The sequence below is a fragment of the Ziziphus jujuba genome, chromosome 7 (genome assembly GCF_031755915.1).
Source record: "Ziziphus jujuba cultivar Dongzao chromosome 7, ASM3175591v1".
Taxonomy (NCBI): Eukaryota; Viridiplantae; Streptophyta; class Magnoliopsida; order Rosales; family Rhamnaceae; genus Ziziphus; species Ziziphus jujuba.
The window spans coordinates 11,856,072-11,878,499 of record NC_083385.1 but is presented as its reverse complement, the minus strand read 5'-3'; the positions used below and the strand labels follow the sequence as shown (position 1 = coordinate 11,878,499).

At 34.9% G+C, this 22,428-nt stretch overlaps 2 protein-coding genes across 3 annotated transcripts; one reads left to right on the top strand and one right to left on the bottom strand.

Moving 5' to 3' along the window:
- Nucleotides 1-229: 229 nt before the first annotated feature.
- On the top strand, nt 230-8,144 carry LOC107424535 (nicotinate phosphoribosyltransferase 2). Its single transcript, XM_016034359.4, has 15 exons — nt 230-725; nt 2,152-2,299; nt 2,787-2,906; nt 3,048-3,182; nt 3,287-3,348; nt 3,696-3,771; nt 4,064-4,165; nt 4,495-4,611; nt 5,063-5,121; nt 6,018-6,192; nt 6,405-6,539; nt 6,639-6,737; nt 7,278-7,386; nt 7,530-7,642; nt 7,730-8,144. The coding sequence occupies exons 1-15, from the start codon at nt 571-573 to the stop codon at nt 7,805-7,807; spliced, it is 1,683 nt and encodes a 560-aa protein (XP_015889845.2). The 5' UTR covers nt 230-570; the 3' UTR covers nt 7,808-8,144.
- A 292-nt stretch (nt 8,145-8,436) lies between these two features.
- Nucleotides 8,437-20,230, bottom strand: LOC107424534 (DNA polymerase alpha catalytic subunit). 2 transcript variants are annotated; one of them, XM_025076104.3, is made up of 31 exons: nt 18,777-20,230; nt 18,418-18,588; nt 18,231-18,314; nt 18,002-18,076; nt 17,710-17,774; nt 16,712-16,802; nt 16,375-16,563; nt 15,700-15,863; nt 15,465-15,579; nt 14,794-14,973; nt 14,588-14,701; nt 14,007-14,126; nt 13,590-13,907; nt 13,405-13,497; nt 12,955-13,073; nt 12,770-12,842; nt 12,596-12,652; nt 12,426-12,518; nt 11,898-12,020; nt 11,714-11,811; nt 11,569-11,617; nt 10,931-11,044; nt 10,737-10,820; nt 10,488-10,601; nt 10,305-10,394; nt 10,139-10,215; nt 9,499-9,718; nt 9,310-9,363; nt 9,085-9,204; nt 8,906-8,980; nt 8,437-8,780 (listed from the first exon to the last, which is right to left on the bottom strand). In XM_025076104.3, the coding sequence occupies exons 1-31, from the start codon at nt 19,965-19,967 to the stop codon at nt 8,634-8,636; spliced, it is 4,677 nt and encodes a 1,558-aa protein (XP_024931872.2). In that variant the 5' UTR covers nt 19,968-20,230; the 3' UTR covers nt 8,437-8,633. The 2 variants fall into 2 exon arrangements, with proteins under 2 accessions (XP_024931872.2, XP_015889844.2); XM_016034358.4 differs by having other exon boundaries at nt 11,569-11,614; nt 18,777-20,229.
- Nucleotides 20,231-22,428: the final 2,198 nt, after the last annotated feature.

The following is a 22,428-nucleotide window of genomic DNA, read 5'->3' as shown; positions in this document are numbered from 1 at the left end:
TTTTGCAAGCCACACAACACAGTAAAGCTTTTGTCGTCATTGACGGGGGCACTCAATGCGAATTGCGTTTGAGACGGACCACAAAACTCATAAAATAAATCAATAAATAAATAAAATAGAAATAAAGGGTCAAGAATATTAAAAAAGTAATAATAAATAATTATTGTCAATCCAAGAATAATGGAAAAAAATAAAAATAAAAATTAATAAGATGCTACATGTCGTTCGTGGGTATTGGTTAGTAGAGAGCCTTTATGAATACTGTGTGAGATTCTAAATTCTGAATTTGGGTGGAAAATCGTATTTTGTTCTTTAACGATTTTTCGTGGAAGTCTCTTCGTTTTTAACGGTCTTTCTTTTGCTGAATACCTTATTTGTTTTTTGTTTTTCCATTTTATGGATTTTGATCCTCGTGAGGGGCACGCTTGGGTTCACGGTGTGTATATATATAGAAGATATGTTTGTGTAAGACAGATATATTGAATATATAGGAGGCAAAGCGAAATAGTTTTGGGAAGAAGAAGAACCAGAAGCAGCAGGAAGAAAAGCCCTAAGGAATTTGGAGCAGCAATGGAGGCCAAACAGAACGGGCCTAATGGAGAGCTTTCCTCTTCGGTAGTTCCAGGACCCACCAATCCAATGGTTACGCCTCTGCTTACGGATCTCTACCAGTTCACCATGGCTTACGCCTACTGGAAAGCCGGCAAGCATAACGAACGAGCCGTGTTAGTCACTTTTTTCTTCTTCTTTTTTTAAATATTTTATTTATTTTTTATTTGTCTTACGGTCCTGTTTGGTTGCCGGGAAATTCGAGAGATGGAAGGGGCAGGTTTCAATCCCTTACTTTTCTCGGCTATCAAACAGAGAGATTTCTGATTGTTCGTGGTTGATTTTCTTGGTCTTTCTTCAGCGTATTCATTTTTATTTTTATTTTTTGAATTGATTGCGATTCAGTTATGAATTTTTTTTTTTTAATTTTTTTTTTTTTATGCATTGTGCTTTTATACGCGGCAATGTTTGATTGGTAGGCTGTCACAGGTTGAGAAAGTTAAGCTTTTTTACTTTTATTATTAATGTTTTTATTTTTCATTTTTAGTTAAAAAAAAAATTAAAAAAAATCATAGTTCTCACTTTCTAGAATTTACCACTCAACACAGTATTAACAATCACCAATAAGACGTGAATGGGGCATTGGAAGTGACTGAACTACTAGAGAAAACTTAGTAATGTATCTTTGGTTAGTTCGAGTTAGTTTCTGACCATAGCTTTCCATTCTAGCTATGGTGTGGCATCCCACCAATGAAATTTGATTAATTAAGTTTCATTAAGAAGCGTTTGTACTTCGACGTTATGATTCTAGGAACTCGAAGTTAGAATTAGGTTGATCAGATAACCAATTATTGCGCATGGCCAGAAACAGAAAAAGAGACAAGGAGGTTATTGATCATTATAGTTAATGACTATACTCTTCGGATATTAGCTGTCATAAATTTTGAATATTGGGTAAAGCCTTGTTACTTTAGCTGGTGAAGTTCTTGACCCAACATATGTTGGGTGGTTTAAGAGCACAAGTCTTCTATATGTAAACAAGTGTGCATATCTGCTAGTCTGATGGACATTAATCACTTCGTGACATTTTTGGTGAGCTGGTTTCAATTGGAAAAATATATGGCCTTGCTGGATTCATGAATTCAGTCGGGCACTTGGGGCCTTTATTTTCTGGTTTTGTAGTGATCTGCAGAATTTTAATTAGTCAACTGCACCTGCTCTTTTCCTTTCTTCTTCTGTATTTGGTAGTGAATAGTTGGATAAGTGAATTGAGTTCTTATTCAATATCAAAGCAAATGAAATCTAACCACTTAATGTAGAGGCTAAATGACTTGTTTTTCGTATTCTGAAGTGTATTTGCCCACAATCCACTGAACGATGAATTGCTTTACCCAGAATCCATTGAATGATGAATTGCTTTACTGGTGAACTAAGGAACACCAAGCATTCACTGTAGCATGGAAGCTTATTTACTGCTAGCATCTTATTTTCACTTGGTTGCCAACTTTGATTTTACCTGCACTTTGTAGCAATTTTATATGAGGTCAAATGTTTTGAATATCTTCTTAAGAAGCTTCTTCGGGTCTTTAAAATTTTCCTCAGGTTTGATCTGTATTTTCGAAAGAATCCATTTGGTGGTGAATATACAGTCTTTGCTGGTTTAGAAGAATGCATAAGATTCATTGCTAATTTCAAATTAACTGAAGAGGAGATCTCTTTCGTCCGTGAAGCCTTACCTTCGTCATGTGAGGTAAACTAATTTATATAATCATAGACATAACATCCTGAATTTAGTTCATGAGAGGTAGTCATGCTGGTAGACCTTAATTATGATCTAGCCTAAACAAACATTAGAAGATTTGAAAGTAGAAATTGTCTGTGAATCTTAATCCCAGAAATAGTCTATAAATTTTAAAATGCTTGGCTTCCCTTCACTCGAGCCCACCAAACAGCCCAATCATATGCAACTTTCAAAATTTGCCCCCTCTTGCAGACTTTATTTGTCCTTGATCTGTGCAATCCAGCACCTCATCTTGTTACTTTACATCCCACCAAAAATATTGCAAAATAGTAATTTGCCAGACTAAAGTGAAAGAACTGTTATAGAGGAGATTGCATCATATGTCCCTTGGCTGTTAATTTAAATGTAATGTTAAGATACTCTTCCACCTTCAAATTTTTTCCCTTCACTTTTCAAATATGTATTTTACTAATAAAATTCTGGTGTTGAAGTACAGGATGGCTTTTATGATTATCTTAGAGGAATTGACTGTTCTGATGTTGAAGTGTATGCTGTTCCAGAGGGATCAGTTGTTTTCCCGAAGGTACCTATGCTAAGAGTTGAGGGGCCAATTGCTGTAAGTACCATCAAACTGGTTCTTTTCCACACACTACAATAGTATCCTGTTTGGTCATTGCAGTCAATATGGTTTCTAAATTCAGCTTAGTTCCTAGGTAAACATGTAGTTTATTATAGTAAACTTAATTTACCATTGCAGGTGGTTCAATTACTGGAAACTCCATTTGTGAATCTAATTAATTATGCATCATTAGTTACCACTAATGCTGCTAGGCATCGGTTTGTTGCTGGAAAGTCGAAAATGCTACTTGAGTTTGGGCTTCGACGAGCTCAGGTATCTTACATGAATTTGGATTTCCACAAACACGATTTGTGGTTTGCATTTTGCTATGTAAGCATATCTGGTTTTATCTTCATCAGAAAGATGGTTTTGTTTAGGGGCCTGATGGTGGAATAGGGGCGTCAAAGTACTGCTATTTGGGAGGATTTGATGCGACAAGGTATATTGAGTGTCGTTTTCTAGATTTTGCAGTTTTTCATGTGTTTTTTTCTTTTGGATTCTTTTTTGTGGAATGTTTAAGCATTGTATCTGTTATGACCCTTCTAATTTATGTTGCATTATGCATTTCTATTATTTCTTGGCCAATTAGTAATTTGGTTCAAATAAACTCGGGACCATATGTTTCCACTGTTTTTATGTGTATATTGAAGTGTTTAGATCAAGAAAATATGTATAAAAGCGCACACATTAGTAGGTCACTTGATTCTTACATGCTTTATTACTTTAGTGGCTTTTGTGTCAATCCTGAGCTAATGGTCTGTCCATGTTTATATTCTGTTATAACAGCAATGTTGCAGCTGGGAAGTTATTCGGGATACCACTTCGTGGAACACATTCTCATGCTTTTGTTAGCTCATTTATGGTCTGTAACTATTGCAGTTTTATCCCAACCTTCTTTAGAAGTATTAAACATCAATTTACATGCATATAAACTTAAAGACTAATCTGTATTAACCAAAAAGGTTTGAAGCAGTAATTTTTAATGCATCTCCACACCCCCACCCCCTCTCTCTCTCTCTCTCTGTTCTGTCTTATTTTACCTGTCAATGATTTCCTTTTTCAGATATGTAAAACTAAGTCCCTTAGTATCACTTTCATTGTTTATGTATTGTGCTTGAATATATTCTTTGTCTAATTATTTGTATGGCTTGCAGAGTCCAGATGAGATAGTTGATAGATTGCTTACCAGCCGTGATGGTTCGACTATTTGTGAGGATTTTGTTAGTCTAGTTCAAACGTGGTTAAGCAAAGTTCAGGTACTTATATTGATATTTATCAATTGATTCTTTTTCTGTATTTCATGCCTTCTTTCATGACGTTTATGTAACCGTCTGTTTTTATCGGATTGCTAATAGGTTAAAACTAGCCATTCTCATTTACTCTTAGAATGGAGAATGAAGGATTATGATCAAAGGGAATTATATAGGCTGTGAAGTTATATTTGGCTTAGCTTACGTTAATGCTTTTACATTTTTATTTTTAATTTTTTTTTATTTTGCATATATAGTCTAAATATATTTATATGGCTCCATAGTGGGTTGTACCTGTGTTCCAATAATGATAATATTTGTCATGTAATTTGCAGTGGTCAAATTCATTACACGGCAGTTTTGGTGAGACCAATCAAAGTGAGCTAGCTGCTTTCACGTCATATGCCTTGGCATTCCCTACTAACTTTCTAGCTCTTGTAGACACATATGATGTAAGTAATAAAATATTACTTTCAATGCCTTGTTCCTTACTCTTTCTGTTTAGAATGAATAACCTGCTTGTAACATGGTCCGTTTCCAACTCATGTTTCAACATACAACTTCTTAATATTTTTTGTTAAGGTTTTTGAAGTTATAGCTACGTATCATGTTCGTAAAATGAACTTTAGCTTATTGACATCTCCTCATTGATTTTAATCATACTATAACTATGGTGGACGTGGTGCTTCTTCTGGTCATACCTAAATTATGTTGCATCCAACTTGAGAGATAAAAACAGTCAGCTTTCTTAGTCAGTATTATGTAAAATGCTCAAATTTTGCTATATTGTTTAATTTTTCCAGCTAGTTGATTTTATAATCATTAATATAAAATCAACAATTTGTAAACTCTTGTGATCAATGGCATTCCTTTTACACCATGGCTTTGGCTTCATTTTACTAGGTTGTGAGAAGTGGAGTTCCTAACTTCTGTGCAGTTGCTTTAGCACTCAATGATCTGGGGTATGTCTGGAAGGATTTTTCAAGTATCATATTTACTTTATTCAAATTATTCTCTTTACTTGAGTGCTGGAAAATTATATTCATTTTTGTTGTTCTGTTCTTTTTTAACCCAGTCCTGTATTGTGCTGTGGATGCTTTTAGCTGGCAGAATATACACATTGGAGTTGAATTTTTAAATTAAATATTTTTTGCTAATTCCATGAGAAAACTACTATTGCACCACTAATGATGAAGATAATGGCTATAATAAATACTGCCCACTGGAATAATAGATTATCAATTCACACTTGTGAAAATGTTAAATTATATATATATATATATATATATAAATAAATTGCATAGTAGTTTCTAGATTCAGATAATAGAGAAGCAATGTAAAAGTACCTGTATTAGGAAAGGAGCTACACAACGTGATAATTTGCGTCTATTTTCAAGGGATTAAAGCCAAATACTCACTTCTCGTGTGTTAAAACAGTTGGACTTATGAACCTGTTTCAGCCATTCCTTTGTACACAAGTTGACATTTGATTTGTCAATATAAATGTGCTGGTCACTGAGTGAATCTTTGCTTTAAAATTTATTGGTTGATTAACCACGTGCCTTCATATTTGGATGCATATATTAACAATTTACTTCCTATAAACATCGATTAGATTCTTGTTCTGCATTGCAAGCAAGTTGCTTACTGCAAACAATATACTTTTTATTCTATAAAGCATCTAGCTTTTCTTCCGGCAAGCTGCTTTTAATTTTTCAATTGCAACATTATATTATTTTGTGACTTTATGTCTCTCAATTTTGTTTGTGTGGTGCTTGAATATTATCTGCTTCTATCATTCGATCTTTCTCATAAGATATTCTTAGACTTGTCATGAATTAGATGATTTAATGTTTAGGTATAAAGCAGCAGGCATTAGGTTGGACTCTGGCGATCTAGCATATCTTTCTTGTGAGGCTAGGAAGATCTTTTGCACTATTGAGGAAGAATTTGGAGTGATTGGTTTTGGAAAGATGGTTATCACTGCCAGTAATGACCTGAATGAGGAAACCTTAGATGCGTTAAACAAACAGGTAACAGTTTTCAACCAATCTGGATTTATATGAAGTATATTTTCTAATTGCTTTGGATCTGAACAATGATCCTTCAATCCTACTCTAGCAGTATAAAGTGTTTAACAGCAGAGAATTTTCTGGATATTCTGCCATCTTTTTTAGTAAAATAAAAAAAAGAAAGCATGAAGTATTGGGGATTTCTATTGTCTAAATTTCTCTCTCTTCTACAGGGTCATGAGGTTGATGCTTTTGGAATTGGAACAAATCTAGTTACCTGTTATGCCCAAGCTGCTTTAGGTTGTGTGTTCAAGCTTGTTGAAATAAATAATCAGCCTCGCATCAAGCTTTCTGAAGATGTTTCAAAGGTTGGGTTACATTATCAAGAAATTCTAATGTTTTACACTTTAATTTTATAATATATATATATATATATATATATATAATATTTGTTCTTTTGGTTGTAGGTCTCCATTCCTTGCAAAAAACGATCTTACAGATTGTACGGCAAAGAAGGTTATCCCTTGGTAGATATAATGACAGGAGAAAATGAACCCCCTCCAAAGGTATCCTGTAAATCTGGGAACTTATTATATCAAGTAAATATTTTCCAAACACTAATTTGGAAACTGCATCAAGCAGCATTTGTTATTTTATGGGGTCCTGAAGTTTTATGGATAAATAAATTTACTTCTATATAATGCACACGTCTAAATGAATTTCCTTGATTGTGAGTATTGCTTACTGAATTAGGCAGTTATCTGTTTTTCTTATTGGTTTTCATACGAGTTGAAAACAAATGAATAAACAAAATAAAATACCTATCTCTATCAGTTGTATTCTGAAGTCTCATATTGGAGTTGAGATGCATGTTGTTTTTCCTTTCAGGGTCAAACTGTTCTTTTCATTTGTTCTTTCAAAACAAAAAAATAAATAAATAAATAAATTTGACTGCCCTTTTTCTCAATGGAATCTCTTTACACCAGTCTCTACTCTTCCGTCATTTGCTTTTGAAATTATATACAAATTATAGGGTTTCTGTCCATATTAATACCCAGAATAATGGGAAGAGAAATTTTTATTTGGTTTTGTATGCTAATACACAGGTGGGAGAACGAATCTTGTGTCGCCATCCATTCAATGAATCCAAGAGAGCATATGTGGTGCCACAGCGTGTTGAGGAGCTTCTGAAATGTTATTGGCCTGGGATTTCAGGTGTGAGCTTAGTGATATTTGACAATCATTTAAGAGAGAATAGCATTGATTGTTGCCCTTCCTTGTCTATTATGATTTTTTTTATTTTCTATTTTTTATTTTTTAAGTAATACTTCTGAACTGGGTTTCATTGTTCATTGAAGGTAATAAGAGAGAAGATCTGCTGCCCCTGAAGGACATAAGGGAGCGCTGCATCAAACAACTTGAACAAATGCGTCCTGACCACATGAGGAGACTGAACCCAACGCCCTATAAGGTACCAATATACCTCTTCCACATTATTCTTAACCTCTGAATTCACTGTGATGGCGTGGGATATAACTATTAATTTTATGGTAAGCAGGTTAGTGTAAGTGCTAAATTGTACGACTTCATTCATTTCCTATGGCTCAATGAGGCACCTGTTGGGGAGCTGCAGTGAGAGCGATCTTTTATAATGGGTGTCAGTGTGGCGGGGTGTATATTTGCTAGCGCAAAAGCAATAATACGAGCTGGGAGGGTTAGGAGGAGCATCTTTGAAACATGAACGCGTACAATGTGTTCAACATCACATCAGTACATCATACATCATACGTATAGCTAATTGTTTCCTGATCGTTTTAGCCAAAAAAATAATTGTTTCCTGATCAATAAAATAATTGTTGCTTTCTCTACCCAATTCCTATATCTTATTATCGTTGTTATGACACTGAAGTTTCAGTAATTAAAGTAAATTTATGAGGGAAAAAAGAAATAAAAAACTTGTATTTCTTATTATTTATTTATTTTTTAAAATTAATGAAATTCACGAGGAGCCAGTGAAGCTTAAATTGGCTCCGCCTCAGGCTTGGAATTCTACAATGTTTCCAATCACTGGATGTTAAATAAGCTAGTAAATAAACTTCAATTGTTTTCTTTCAGCTTGTCTGTCTGCCAATGTTCGTTAGGCCTTTTTACTTTTTTATGTTTTAGCAAGAACCTAAAAGGAGATTCATTTTATTTTATTGCTGAGAACCCTGTTATTATATGGTTGTCAATTTCGGTACCAATGGTTTTAAATTTATTAGATGCTAAAGATTAATAAATATCCTTTTTCGTTTTCTGTTTTTGGGTAATAATACCCCACATTTCTTAAAATATTATTTCTGGATATACATGATATAAACATACGCTATGAGACAGAAGTTTGAAAAAACAAAAAAAAAAAAAAAAAAAAAAAAAAATTATGAGTAGAATTTAAGGTGGTGACATTGGCAACATTTAGCGATTCAAACTGCAACAATAAGATCCTGCAGCTTTATCCATCCAAAGGCACATCGGTCTCGAATCCTTTGAATTGTTGATGCCGCCAAATTAACAATTGGCCGGATTTTGGCCATCTCTTTCTCTACTGGCAATCTAGTGTTAGGCTCCATCTGCCGTTTCCAATGCACAAGATCAACAAATATATACACAGTAACATAACAAACTTAAAAACAGTTCATAGACAATGTTTCTTCTGCCCATCAAACTACTTCCAAGGAAAATGAAAAAAATTAACCTTTTCTATGCAGCGCACTGTATCCAACACATGGCAGAAATATGTGAGCTGCTTGTATAGTTCTGCCTCCGTGTACTGGTCAAAGTACGGATCATAACTAAAGTTAAATTTTAACCCCAAAAAATAATTAGTTAAAACCTAAATATAAAAGTTTCAACAAAGTTTTTGTGATGTAAAACCTTTCTTATGAGACGCCCATTACAGCGAGGATAATTAGGACAAACTGCTCCCCTCTCAGAATCACCAACAAGCCGGAGGTTGATACTACGCGTGGCATATTTGCAAGTTTCATCGTCACACTGAACCAAAAAAAAATGAAAAGAATCTCATTATCACATCCATAAAATGCCACTCCGTTAACATTCTGACGTTCCTATGAATAATCTACGAGAGACGTAACTTACCATCATTAAGCCCCTGTAGTACATTGAAACAAACCCATCAGCTTGTCTTTTCACCTGAAAGATACACGTACATGGTCAAGTTCAGTGAACTGAAAATTTTTGTTTACGAATTTAGAAAGCACAAAGTTTCCATAAGACCCATGATTAAGCTTCACCGCTTCCCTAGATGGAGGGACTAAATATGGTTACCTGGTTGGCTATCATTGCTGGAGATAGTTTGCCAACATCACCGCCCTCTGGGCATTTAGGACACCTCAATCCATGCCAAAAGTTGCAACTAGATTCGTCTGCTTGTGAACTTGTTGGCTTTTCATTGATGGACTTGCAAATGGAACTGAATATGACAGGACAATCAAAAGTACTAGAGCAGCTCGGACATGACAAGACCAAAGGCTCACAGCCATTATACCTGAAAGGAAACCCGTTTATTACTGACCTCTCAGATAAGTCCATTATGTCCATTCATTTTTTGAGTATTCTACCAGTAAACACCGGCAGAACAGTATTCAAATATGATTCAAACAAGAAACAGGGTATAATTTACGATTTCATCATATACGAGACAACAGAAAAACTTAAAGAAACCAGAATAGACTGTATTACGATAAAGTATGAAAGTTCCTCAAATCTTTACAGAATTGGCTACTATAGTTCCATATATAATTAAATAGCTATATCAATATAACTTTAATATAAATGAATAATTCTGAAATGACTGAGCGGACATGATAACCAATAATAAGCACACCCTGACAGAAAATATGGATGCTAAGGACATTACGTGATGGGTAAAATAAAGGTGCATCTGAAAGACAAAAGATAAGGTTACCTCTCCTCATCGTCAACAGCAAACAAGAGTGAACTGGAAGGATCATTGCTGGCAGCTTCACTTGAATTACTTTTGAACTAAAAGAATAAATCAGATTACAATGTTAGAAGTAGGAAGGAAAAACTTTATCGTTGAATTAACGGGTTAGGTGGAAACAATGATTTACCCTAGAAGAGTCGAGCCCTAAACAATCAGCCAAGCGTTCTGGGCTAGTGCCTTGAATTGAAGCACAAAGGCGTGATACCACAGGATGGATCTGCAAATGGAAATTAAGCCATGTTGCAACTTATGTATAGAAATAAGCAAAATGCTACAACAAATGAGCAGAAATTGATAAACAATGCAAAACCTGCTGTGACAAGTAGTATTCAATGTCAATAATCCACTTCCCATCTTCTCTTTTTAGTTCATCTGGATGTCTAGCACGTTGAGCAATTCCACTTGAACTACCTGAACTAGCCCCCTGTCCAGCAAATGGGAGGACAGGAGAGAGAAATATTGTATCAATGATGATGATTATTTGTCAGATTCTAGGGGACCATGAGCTGAGTTTGCAATTGATAGTTAAACAGAAGACAGAATTTACTAAATGACATACCGGTTCACAACAAATGATATAAGGAATGGTATCACCAACGGAGCAACCACTAACATAACCACTTTGCTTTAATCTCTGGGCCACCTAGAAATGTTCCCAGAAGAAGCCCAAAGCAAGAGAGAGTTGAATTACATTTCAAATAAAATAAAAGGGGACATAATAAGATGCACTCAAAAAATGTTTCTTCAACTCACTAGAACATGTGGTTGGTTTCTGGCGTCTGGGTAGGCTTCAGGTGGTTTAGTTAATGTCTTTGTGATGATATATTTTTCAAGTTCTACGTGTCCTTTCCTCATATCCTCTTGTACCTGTTCAATATACGCAAAAACTGAATAATTCTCAACATCAATACATTATCTATTTTATTTGTAAGTATGCTGGTCATTTGTTGGTTGAAAAATTATCAGGTATCTAATCTTTGGAAGAACTTGAGTAGGTGACAGAACTAAAACAACTCTACCCCTGGAAAGATTCAAAAACCAAACACTAGTGGGTTCAGCATGCCATAAGGGGAGCAGTCTTCAGTCCTTGAGGAATAGATTTGTTGAAAATAATAATAATAATAAAATGGTTACCCTCAACTTTTCTCTTGATTCAATTATGTTTTGATAAAGCTTTCTGAGCTGAGTGCGTCTAACTATATCGATATAATGGGTTCGTTGACAATATGAAGCAGTCAGGTTTCGGCAAAATTAGAAAGTCCAATTACAGTTGTAACCTAGTCTAGGGTCCCAATCTCTCAGGACGACGAGTATTATCTTTAACTTCTACCTCCCAACACATTTACCAAATTAAAATTGTCTTAGCAAATGCAAAAGAAGCATTAATTCACCTTCATCAGAGAGTTATGAATTGATTCAACAACATCCTCACAGGACCTGCTGGCATAAGAAAGATGACGTGACCAGATAATGACTTTAGCAGACATTTTTTTGGGGAGAAAAAAAAAAATTTTGAAGTATTACAGCAAAACCTACCCTCCTGACAAAATTTGACTGAGGCAGAAATCTCCTAATTCCTTCGAAAGTAAGCTCCAGTCTCTACGAACCATATCAAGGCCCTTACGTTCAATAACCTGCACCAACAAAGATAACTTACTGTTATTCTTGCCTTCCAGAAAAGGAAAGACTAAAACGAGATGATGAAAATATTTTTGAGAACCTCATATGGTTTTCCATCCTTGAATAACACCTTCACAGCTGCATACTTCTTCTTCTTGAGAAGTAGCATTCTCTTATACACACCATCTAGGTCAATCTCTAAACACTTGTACTTCTTGTTAACCTACAAAAGAAACATGGAACCACTTATTGCACTGTTTATGAATAAATAAATAAAAATTATATATAATGTTTCAGTAATGTATGCTGCCAAGATGGACTTAAAGAATTATCATTCAAGAAAAGAACTGCAAAATGAAAAGCTCTTTGGATTGACTTAATGGTCATTACCACAATTATGCAGCCAAACATTATTTTATACACAAGCATTAAGTATTCATATACTGGATTCTAAACTCTCCTCGAACAAATACAGGGACCTTCTACAGTTCTGCTCCATTCATATCATCTTGTACATGGTAATGACTTTAAAATCCTTATATAAGCAAAGGCCTCAAGTTAAAAATTTAGCACCATAGAACACGTTGATCATCTCCTACAAATATCATGTCCTTGATCATAACCTTACCTCTTGGATGACTTTTCCTGCAATGGATTTTGCTTTTGCAATGTCATCAAGTCCACTATAAATCATAATGGAATCTGTATCACCATAGATAACCTGCAGATACAATGTTGCATCCTTTAAAAGCTGAAATTTAAGCACTCAAATAAGAAAACAGATATATTAGATATGACCTCCAAGTTCAAACTATTCTGGACAAGGTCAACAGTACTCTGTAAAATCTCTCTTCCCTGCATAATAATAATGCAATTTGATGAGTAAAATAAAGAAATTCAGTATGAAAGCCAACTGAATTACTAGAGAATAGACATTCAATCTTGAAAGTAAGCAGCACATGTTTCTCTTACCTGTAGTGTTATAAGCTCTGCCAGTGGCTTTGCATAAAATCTTGAATTTGAAAACCCCAAGCATCCGTACATACTGAGTTCAGAAATATTAAATCACACAAAGGAAATGTATTAAAGCAATGATTAAGACATGACATGAGATGACAAGGCAAATCAACAAAAAACAAAACAAAACAAAACAAAACCTGTTGGCTGTCAGCTTCAGTGCTTGCTGTTGAATGTCAAATTGTTGGACCTTGATACCAGATGCATTCTTCATCCATGACTTGACCATTCTCCTCCTTTGAACCAGATTTTTTAGTAACTACAAAATAGCATGAGAAGGAACAAAGTTAAAACACATGAAATAATATAAGGTGGTCAACTCCATTCTCGTATTATAATGCTTATCAATTAGCCAGCTTACCATACACTATCTATTACTTTTACAATTTACATTTTGAATACTTATAAACTCTTGTTAAAATTTATTGTATACGACACTAACATTTCTCTTTATTTTCTTTATTATTTTCATATTTATAAATAATGCGAAAAAAAAAAAAAAAGATTGTTGCTTTCAGAAAAAAAAAAAAAAAAAAAAAAAAAAAAAAAAAAGAGAGAATAAAAACAAACTTGTATTGAGTAAACTATACCTCAGGTAGAACTCCAGGTGTTTTACTAGATGGTAAACGGGGAACTAATCCTTCTGGGGATCTTTCTACTGTTGTGAAGCATATATTGTATTCCTGGGTAAAATCAATGTGTCAACAAAAAATAAAAAATAAAAATTGTAATAGCAGTAACAGTAGTAGTAAATGTAGTAACAGCAGTAACTGACCTGGATAATAGAAGGATAAAGGCTATTGAAGTCCAGAAGTAATATATACTTGTCATATAAACCTCTTTTTGGCTCCAAGACTAATCCGCCTGCATAGGCAGGACCTTTCTTGCCTTTTCCATGATTATCATTTGAAGCATCGTTATCAAAATTTGCATCATCCAACTCATCAACGTTTTTGTTCTCTACATCACTATTTATTCTACGTTTGATCAACTTTGTTTCCTTTGTATAAGATGTCATTTTGTCTGGGATGATGTACTTCTTTGCGTGGAATGCATGCAATAGAAGATACTCTACTCTTTGTGCCCTAGCACCCTGAAAAAGCATAAGATTACATAACAAAATATACCTTTTAGATCATCTAGAGTATTGCTTAAAGTGATAAATTGACATATAAATAATATTAGGACTCACCTGGAGAGTTTTTCCCCAAAGATTACCACTTATATTAGTCAGTTGACGTGTGAGGGGAAGAACACTCAGATGAAACATGAGCTCCATAGACAACCATGCGTCTGTCTCACCATATTCAATCTGAATGAAGAAAAAAAAAAATATAACGATTTCCAGCTTACAACATAATAACTGGCAGGTTCTAACTATGGAATAAGAATTCTTAAAATATGGAGACAACACAAGATTTAATATAACTCTAAATATGATTTTTATTCTTTATGATGATATAAACAAACCAAAGGGACCACGAAAAATGACCAAATTTCGGCAGACATTTTTTATGTATTTTCATAATCCTGAATGTAGTCTTCTTAAACGAGGTTTTCTACAACATTTATTATAACAATCTATAGTTTAGTTTTACAACACTATTGGCAATAAGGACCACATTACCAACCTCATATACTGAAAATTTAACTAGAACCCTCTACCAAGGAAAACAAAAGACAACAGATATTTACTCATGATTTTATACAAGAAAATTGGAAACAATTGATCATATAATAGTAATAAAAGCAAATGTGAGAGTAGTAATATACGAGCTCCATGAGGGACTCCGATGTTTGGAACATTCTAGGAATATCTTGTGGACTGATCTCCTTCCTGTCTTTGTTCAGCTGGGTCTTTGTAAGTTGCGTCAAGGAATAGCTAACCTAAAAAATCCAACACTAACACATGAGGCACTGAGAAACTAAGCCTAATCAGCATTCACTGTATTGATTAATCTTCTATAAAACTACCACACCTCTTTTAATAGGTCACGAGAACACAAGTATGTATCACACAACAGCCTACCAGCAATGCATGACAAGATCCCAGGACTTGCTCCGGACCCAAAAATGGTGCTTCCTTTCGAAAGCTTAGGCATCACAGATCGCTTAAGGCGACCTATTTTTGACCACATACTACTTGGCATTTTACAAACCTGCAAAATTAAAGCTTATAAACATTTCAGGCAAGAGTTGAGCTCACTCCATGTACAAATGATGAATTAAGCAACAGAACATGCATTTTGGAGAACCACTACATTTTAGGTACCATAGCAAGATTATAATAGATGAATTTGGTGATAGTGACGGTTTCTCATATTTACATCTGCTTGACAAACAACAGAATTTGGAAATTGGAAAACCAAGACAAGCACATTAGGTGCATAAAAGCATGTGATAATGCATTAAGTTTAATGGAAGATCATTAACCTCATGTTTAAGTAAAATATATTTACGAAAACAAAATTTGTGTGTAATGTATTTTTCAAAATGGCTGGCATGCAGCTAACTGGCATAAGCATAATTCATTCATGTCAACTCACTATATCTAATGAAAACTCACTTTTCCTATTTTCTCAAATTTACCACTTAAATTTGCATTTTGTGCATAATAGCTGGGCATTGATCACTGCAAAAATTTTCACACCTGTGCCCTATGAAGGAGAACATCCAGGTCAAACCCAGATATATTATGCCCAACAAGAACATCGCTATCCAACTTGTATAACTCAATCATCAAACGGTTTAACAAAGCCCTTTCACTGCAAAACGAAGTTAAACTACATTTCAGGGAGATGAACAACAAATATGAAGGTCGTTACTTTATTTGAGGGAACAGAGAGAACAATTTCTTAGAATATAAAATATGAGTGAAAACCTGCCTGCTTTCAAAGCTTAATACAGTTGATCCAGCCTTTGAGTTCTTCTCTGTAGCCTCTTTAGAAAATCCCATTGGAAATATGCCTCCGTCAAGCTTGCGAACAACAGTAAAATGACTTAGCATACCAGGCCTCTTCCATTCTGAGGCCAACATCGGAGTGTCAATCTGAAAAATCAAAAAGCATATTGTTAGCATGATGCAACAACTTATAAGGACTACATGCATAGAAATTGATGAACATCTACTTAATCTAGAATTTGTTATAATATTATAATTATGAAAGCTTTAAGTTAAACACCAACACAGTAAACCATTCCACTATCCTATCTTAAAAACCATCCATATTCAGGCAGAATTAATATGAATTCAAATCCAAAAGTGCCACAAAAGCTTGAAACTGTAAAGATTATACAAATTAACATACAACTCCATGATTCATGTGAAGTGTAAGACAATATCATTGGAATTAAATAAAGAAACAACAATTGGTATTTAAACAACTTTTGCAATTTAGAATGTAAGATTGCTTGCAATTCAAACCACCTTTTCTTTAGGTTAAAATGACCTTGAGAATATTTATAAGAATGGCTCAGTGACCATAGACAATGTTTAAATGATATGAACATGTCATGATCAAAGTGCAATAAACAGTGCTGTAAAAAGTTTAAGAACTAACCTTGGCCTTGTGACAGCAGATAACAGATGCAGAGACGATTTCATTAACATTCTGCTTCTCATTGATAACAGTTTTCAAATTTATGGCTGTAACAACCACTGGAGGAATCTCTATAGTGTTCTTTGAGGAAGTTGAAACACCAATGTCTTTTGGAGATTCAACAATCACCTCAAATTTGCACCAGCTGACCTGTGTAATAGTATAACCAAGCTATTATAGATAAATAGGAATGCAAAAAAATAATAATAAAAAAAAAATAAATTAAAAAAATAAAAAATAAAATAAAAAAGCCTTGATGAGAAAAATAATATGAGATGCACAGATTCCAAGGTCTTACCCGTTGTGGAGCTGGGCAGCTAGAAAATTTTGATACTGATAACCAAGACGGTCCTTTTATCTTCCTTTTAACAAGAAAAAGCTCCAAAGCACTGCATATTGCAATGTGTCAGGTTCTCTTTCCTTTATTTATGATAAAAGGACTAAGGAGTGCATTAAGCAATCTTGAATTATGAACAAATTAGATTGAGAAAATAACAGCATTGTCAAATGAAAGACAAATAAAAAACTTTATGGCTAATAATTAGATACTCCTAAGAAATTCCTTGACAACTCCTAAAAATTATACTAGCCATCATATGCAAAAAAATTCGGGATCCTGTGCTTAGTTTGAACCTAAGAAAGTTATTTCCAACATCATTGAAACTAATCTTATAATTAGAAATAAAATAAAATAAGACCCTAGGATATCAAAATCACAAAATGACAAAGACTATTTCAAATCATTGGACAAAATCCACTAGAGAATTCTAACATGAACAATGTAAAAATGAGTTCCAAAAACAAGCGTCCCAGCTCTTTTTGTCCAAGATTTTAAAATCTTATAGGAACATTGCAAAAACATCAGATTCAAACATCATCTTTTAAAAGGTTGATTAACCAGGGAAGTGCATCAAATTTGTATTCAATTGATTCTTAAAGCATCAAATATCCAGAACAATTGACTTTACAACAGCAATCCAAGCATTAGGAAAATCATGACATGCCCATTCATTTTATCTTGCAAGTAGGGAAGGAAAGATGATAAGTAATATTATAACTATCAAGAAAGTATTCCAAAACAAACATTCAGCCTGTATTCGTTTATCATGCTAGGTGAGATGAATTCATCTTATCATCCTTATATTTTTCTACGAACCTAGAGTATCGGGAACTAACATAGCTAACTGATTTAAGGTTACAATCCAATTGAGGCAATCTATCCAGAATGACCATATAGAACTAAGGAAAAGTCATACATGAAAAACTAGACATGAGGATCAGCTTTCTAACTTGTACCTGCTATGTGTTCCTAGCAGGGTACAGAAAGTTTCTCCCTTTAGATTTGCTGGAAGCGGCGGGTCCTGCAAGAATGGAATCAGTACTGACCCATAAAATGATGAAGCCCTATAAATGTGGATATTATACAGGTATTATCATCAAGTCTTCAAAGACAGCTTTATAAATAGTAACTTCTAAAACTCCAGATCTTAAGGGAAAAAAACGATTACATGATTGACATATGAGGAATTTAGAATGTACTTTATTGCTCTAATCTGCGCTGACTAGATTCAGAGGCCAATTGAACTACCTTGAAAGGATAGTTGATCTTGAGGACATAATTCTCTCCTACAGGTATGTCTGATCGTTCAAATGCATAATTCCTCTGTGAAATGAGCACACAATAAAAATAAGCAACAAGTGGGACAAGGAAGTGGAAAGAAGAATGAATAAAAAAAAAAAAAAAAAACAAACAAACAAACAAACTTAACTCATATTTTAGTCAAGCTTGCAATACACTACAATTTAAATCTGCAAACCTTGACTGGGGTCATGCTAAAAGTTGATACGTTGACATCTAACAAATGTTTTGCCACGTCGCTCTTTAATCCTGATGCCATGTCCTAAGAATAGCAAAAACAATCAACAGCAGCAAAGGTACAATGAAGCCCAAGAAGAGAATACACAAACAATTAACTGATTAAGTATACAAGATAATTAACTTACCTGCAGCTTTTTACGAAATTCTGTGGGAGATATCCGAGACTCTTCAGCATCCTTTTCAAGCTCCACCATTTCATCAGAGTGAAATGAAGAACTATTTGGAACTGCATAGACACATCTTTGAATGTTCTTGACCACCACACAGCAACTGTGATATGCAGTTCCTGCTTTGACCTATGTTGCAGCAATAAATGTTGTTTGGTCAAACGTTATTGTTTACAATATAACAGCACTCAAGGTCGAGGTCACAAAATTGTCAAGTCCAAAAATAGATAAAGTAATTCAGAAAATTGTCTAGTCCAGAAATAGATAAAGTAATTCAGAAGTTCAAAATGAACAAAAATGTTATCTTTTCTTGTCACCTTCCCAAATAGATAGACAGTGCCCATATTAGCACCATAAAACTCTTCATAGGCATCAAGAATGTAAAAAGGCAGCGAGCCATCTGAATCCAAATCGAAACCTGAATTTTCTTCACCATTTGAACCAGCATTGACCTCAGCAGCACCACCACCAACATCCACAGTCCCTTCACTCCGGACCGCCTGCCATCCTGCAATAGCACTCAATGCAGGATCCTTTTCCTCTTTGATCTTCGCATTCAAAGTAAATACCTCCCCTTTCTTCACTGCCGGTTCTGCTTTCATTTCAACAACATTTTTAGTTTTCTTCTCAATGACACCTCCCTTGTCTAAAGAATCAGTGGATTCAGACGATGGGGCTTGAGCCACTTCATCAAACAAGTCCTTCCTACTTTCTGACCCCACAATCAACCCTCTTTCATCGACTTCTTCCTGATTTTGATCAAATCCCAATTCAGATTTACCATTTGCAACATTCGTGGTCAATTCAGGATCATCTTTTCCAAGAATTGAAACAGATTCAGAACCACCCTGTAGATTAATAACACCGTGAGAGTCTTTCTCACTCTTAACAGTGGGCATCAAACTCCTAGCACCAGGCAAATGACCCGTTTGGGCTCTTCTGCGCCTCTCTCTATCTGCGTCGTTAGGAGCAAACTCAGCAATAACATCGTCGACGATGCTATCGCAAGATAACCCTTTAGCCTTCTCATCCCTAGTTTTCTTGAAAATCGACGAAGTGAACATCGATGAGAGCCTCTGCTTACCCATCATCGCCGCGGCGGCGGAAAGGGAAGCGGAAGTGGCGGATGGCTTTTTGGGCTTAGGATCTTTCTTCTCTACCTTCTTCCTCTTGGGCCTTCCCGTCTCACCGTCAGATTCATCCGAAGACAGAGAAAGCCCAGCTCTAGACCAGTCCTCTTCCTCACCTATGTCGCCGTATCCTAGACCATCATCATCGACGATGAAGCCTCGGACTTCCTCACGGCGCTTGGCAACAAGTGCCTCGTACTCATCGTCGGCGACTGTATCGTAAATTGGGTCTTCCATCTTGATGCTAAACCCACCGGCTTCGGATCGCCGGCCACCGCTGCGCAAAGCCTTGAGGCGTTCCAGGGCTTCGGCACGTGCCGTCGCCTCGGCCCCTCTGCTCCGCCTCCTGCTGGCTACTGAGGGCTGATCGTCCGCCATTTTTCTCTCAGTCTCGGGATCTCGGTCTCTCTGTCGTTTTTTCTCCCAGGTTTTGAGCCTGTTTGGACACCATAAAAATGGCGGGAGATTTTTGTAGTTTTGGCGCGAATATGGATACAAATTACAGAACAATGTGTCCTGGTTAACTCACTGAGCTGACTCGAGTGCCAGATAAGCCTTTTGCCGTTGGATCAGTGAATCTGTAAATGTGGATTGGGTTGCTCTCATCTCGGGTGGGCTCGACTTGTGTGGATTGCGGTGGGAGCTTCTTTCGCCGCTAATACATCTCCATTTATGTTAGTTACCCAAAATACCCTTCCTCAACATGCCGCCGCAGTGACTGCTGAGAGGTTTCCGTGCAGAAGAGAGAAAGAAGTCGTAAAAAGGCCAAAGAAACGTTGACGGCTTTTAAAATTCAAAAAGAGAAAAAGGGTATTTGAGTACATCTAATGAGAATGGGAGTGTATGAAGTTTGTTTTCAGGTTCATGGCTTATCTCTTCGGCCCAAATAATAGTACAATCTAAATGGGCTTAATTTCTTCTATCTTTTTAAAAAAAAAAATAGTAAAGCCATTCGGTCTGGTGTTTCCAGGGGAAAATATAGCGAATTTTAAATTTAAAGACAGTTCTTTTTTTTTTTCTTTTTTCTTTTTGGGGGGTGTCAGGATTACATACTGTTTAGTTTCACTCAATATACAATCAAGGTTTCAACCAAAAAATCAAAACGCATAGAAAATTATCAAAAACAAAAAATTGCACTTGGACAATTGGAAACCCCACAATTGTTCAACAAAAAAAAAAAAAAAAAAAAAAATTTGGAACTCATGTGGGTTTGAATTAAAGAGAGAATTCAAGTCTCCTTATGGAGCAAGCAGTGATAACAGTAGAATTTGCCTTTTTTTTCTTTTTTTCATTTGTATTTTTCGGTTTTACTCCTCCATTATTGTTTGTAAGACAATTGGGTTTTTCATCTTACTGTTGGGGGCAATCATTCTTCAGTATCTTTTTTCCTTTTTTTTTTTTTTTCTTAATTGATATTGTCTATTTTGTTTGAGGGGGTCGGGAATCAGGACTCACCTTTAAACAAACATGAAAAAGAGTAAGAAACGCAAACAACAAGATGCATCAATTTCGCACGTCTAGTTTGATGATGGTCAAATCTCTTACAATTAATGATCAAAGTAGTTTTCTTGGTGTAAAAAACTAGAAATGTTTTATCAAGCCAAATGAAGCTTATTCTTCTTCTTCTTTTCTTTTTTTCTTTTTTTTTTTTTTTTTTTTTGGGTTGGTATTTATAGGGCCAAAGACCTTTAGTTCAGGCCAATGCCTACCTGCCACATGGCTCACCCAAATTAGCCTTCCTCTTAAGCCAAAGCAAGGGACCATCTGATCATTCTACCTGGACAAAAAAAAAAAAAAAGGACTATCTAATTAGATACCTTTTCTATTTTTAATTTTGAAAAAACATCTGATTAGATACCTAAGAATAGATGTTAGGATTTTTGAGACTAAATACTACATGATTGACAACAACTCTTGTTTCATTTGACCCACATGTTGTAAGCATATACATATTACATCCCCAACAAGGAGTGTCTAAAACCAACTATTTAGACTTTTATTATCTGTGGTGATTTATCTCATTTATTTGTTTTCAAAAGTTTTACATATCAAACTCACATCTGAATTATTAATAAAACCATCTTTCTTTTGTTTTCTTCTGTGTTTACTGCATGCTTTTTTTTTATTGCTTGTTAAGATTTTAATATAAAAAACCATTGCATACATTTGAGTGCAATAATTCTTTATGCTTTTCATCATTTTTGTAGTTTCCTAAAGCACCCACACCAAAGACTAGCAAACAGAAAACCCCTAATTAATTTAGGTTTATAGGATGCCCAAATCCTAAGAAAGCATCTTCTAAAGATCAATAAAGCGGCTAATTTGATTCACCAATAATGTAAAAGTAACATCTATATAATATTAACCCAAAATCCTCAGCAAAGCCACTCACAATTTCTAAGTATTGGTATTGTTGGGGATACCTCCTGTCTGCTTAGGACACATTTTTTTATTATTTTATATATATATATATATGTATATATATTTGGTTTTGTCCTTTACAAAGCTGGAATGGTATATTTACCAAATTAGCCAACTGGATGCGAACCCTTATTGAATGCCTACTAATAAATATGACCTTTCTTATCATTAACAAATACAACTTAAAAAACTGATATTTTGCCAAATCATTTGGGGTGATTAAAACAATTTTTTTTAGTAGGAAAATCATCCAATTTCATCAAAATTAGCAGTTTTTTTTTTTTTTTGGCCCTATAATTCAATTGTAATGGTAGAGATCAGCATCTATGCAATATAATGCTAATGAAACAAAGAACATACTCTATATCTAATAGATAGGAAATATTGTTCTGATCATTAAATTCATCATTTATAAAAG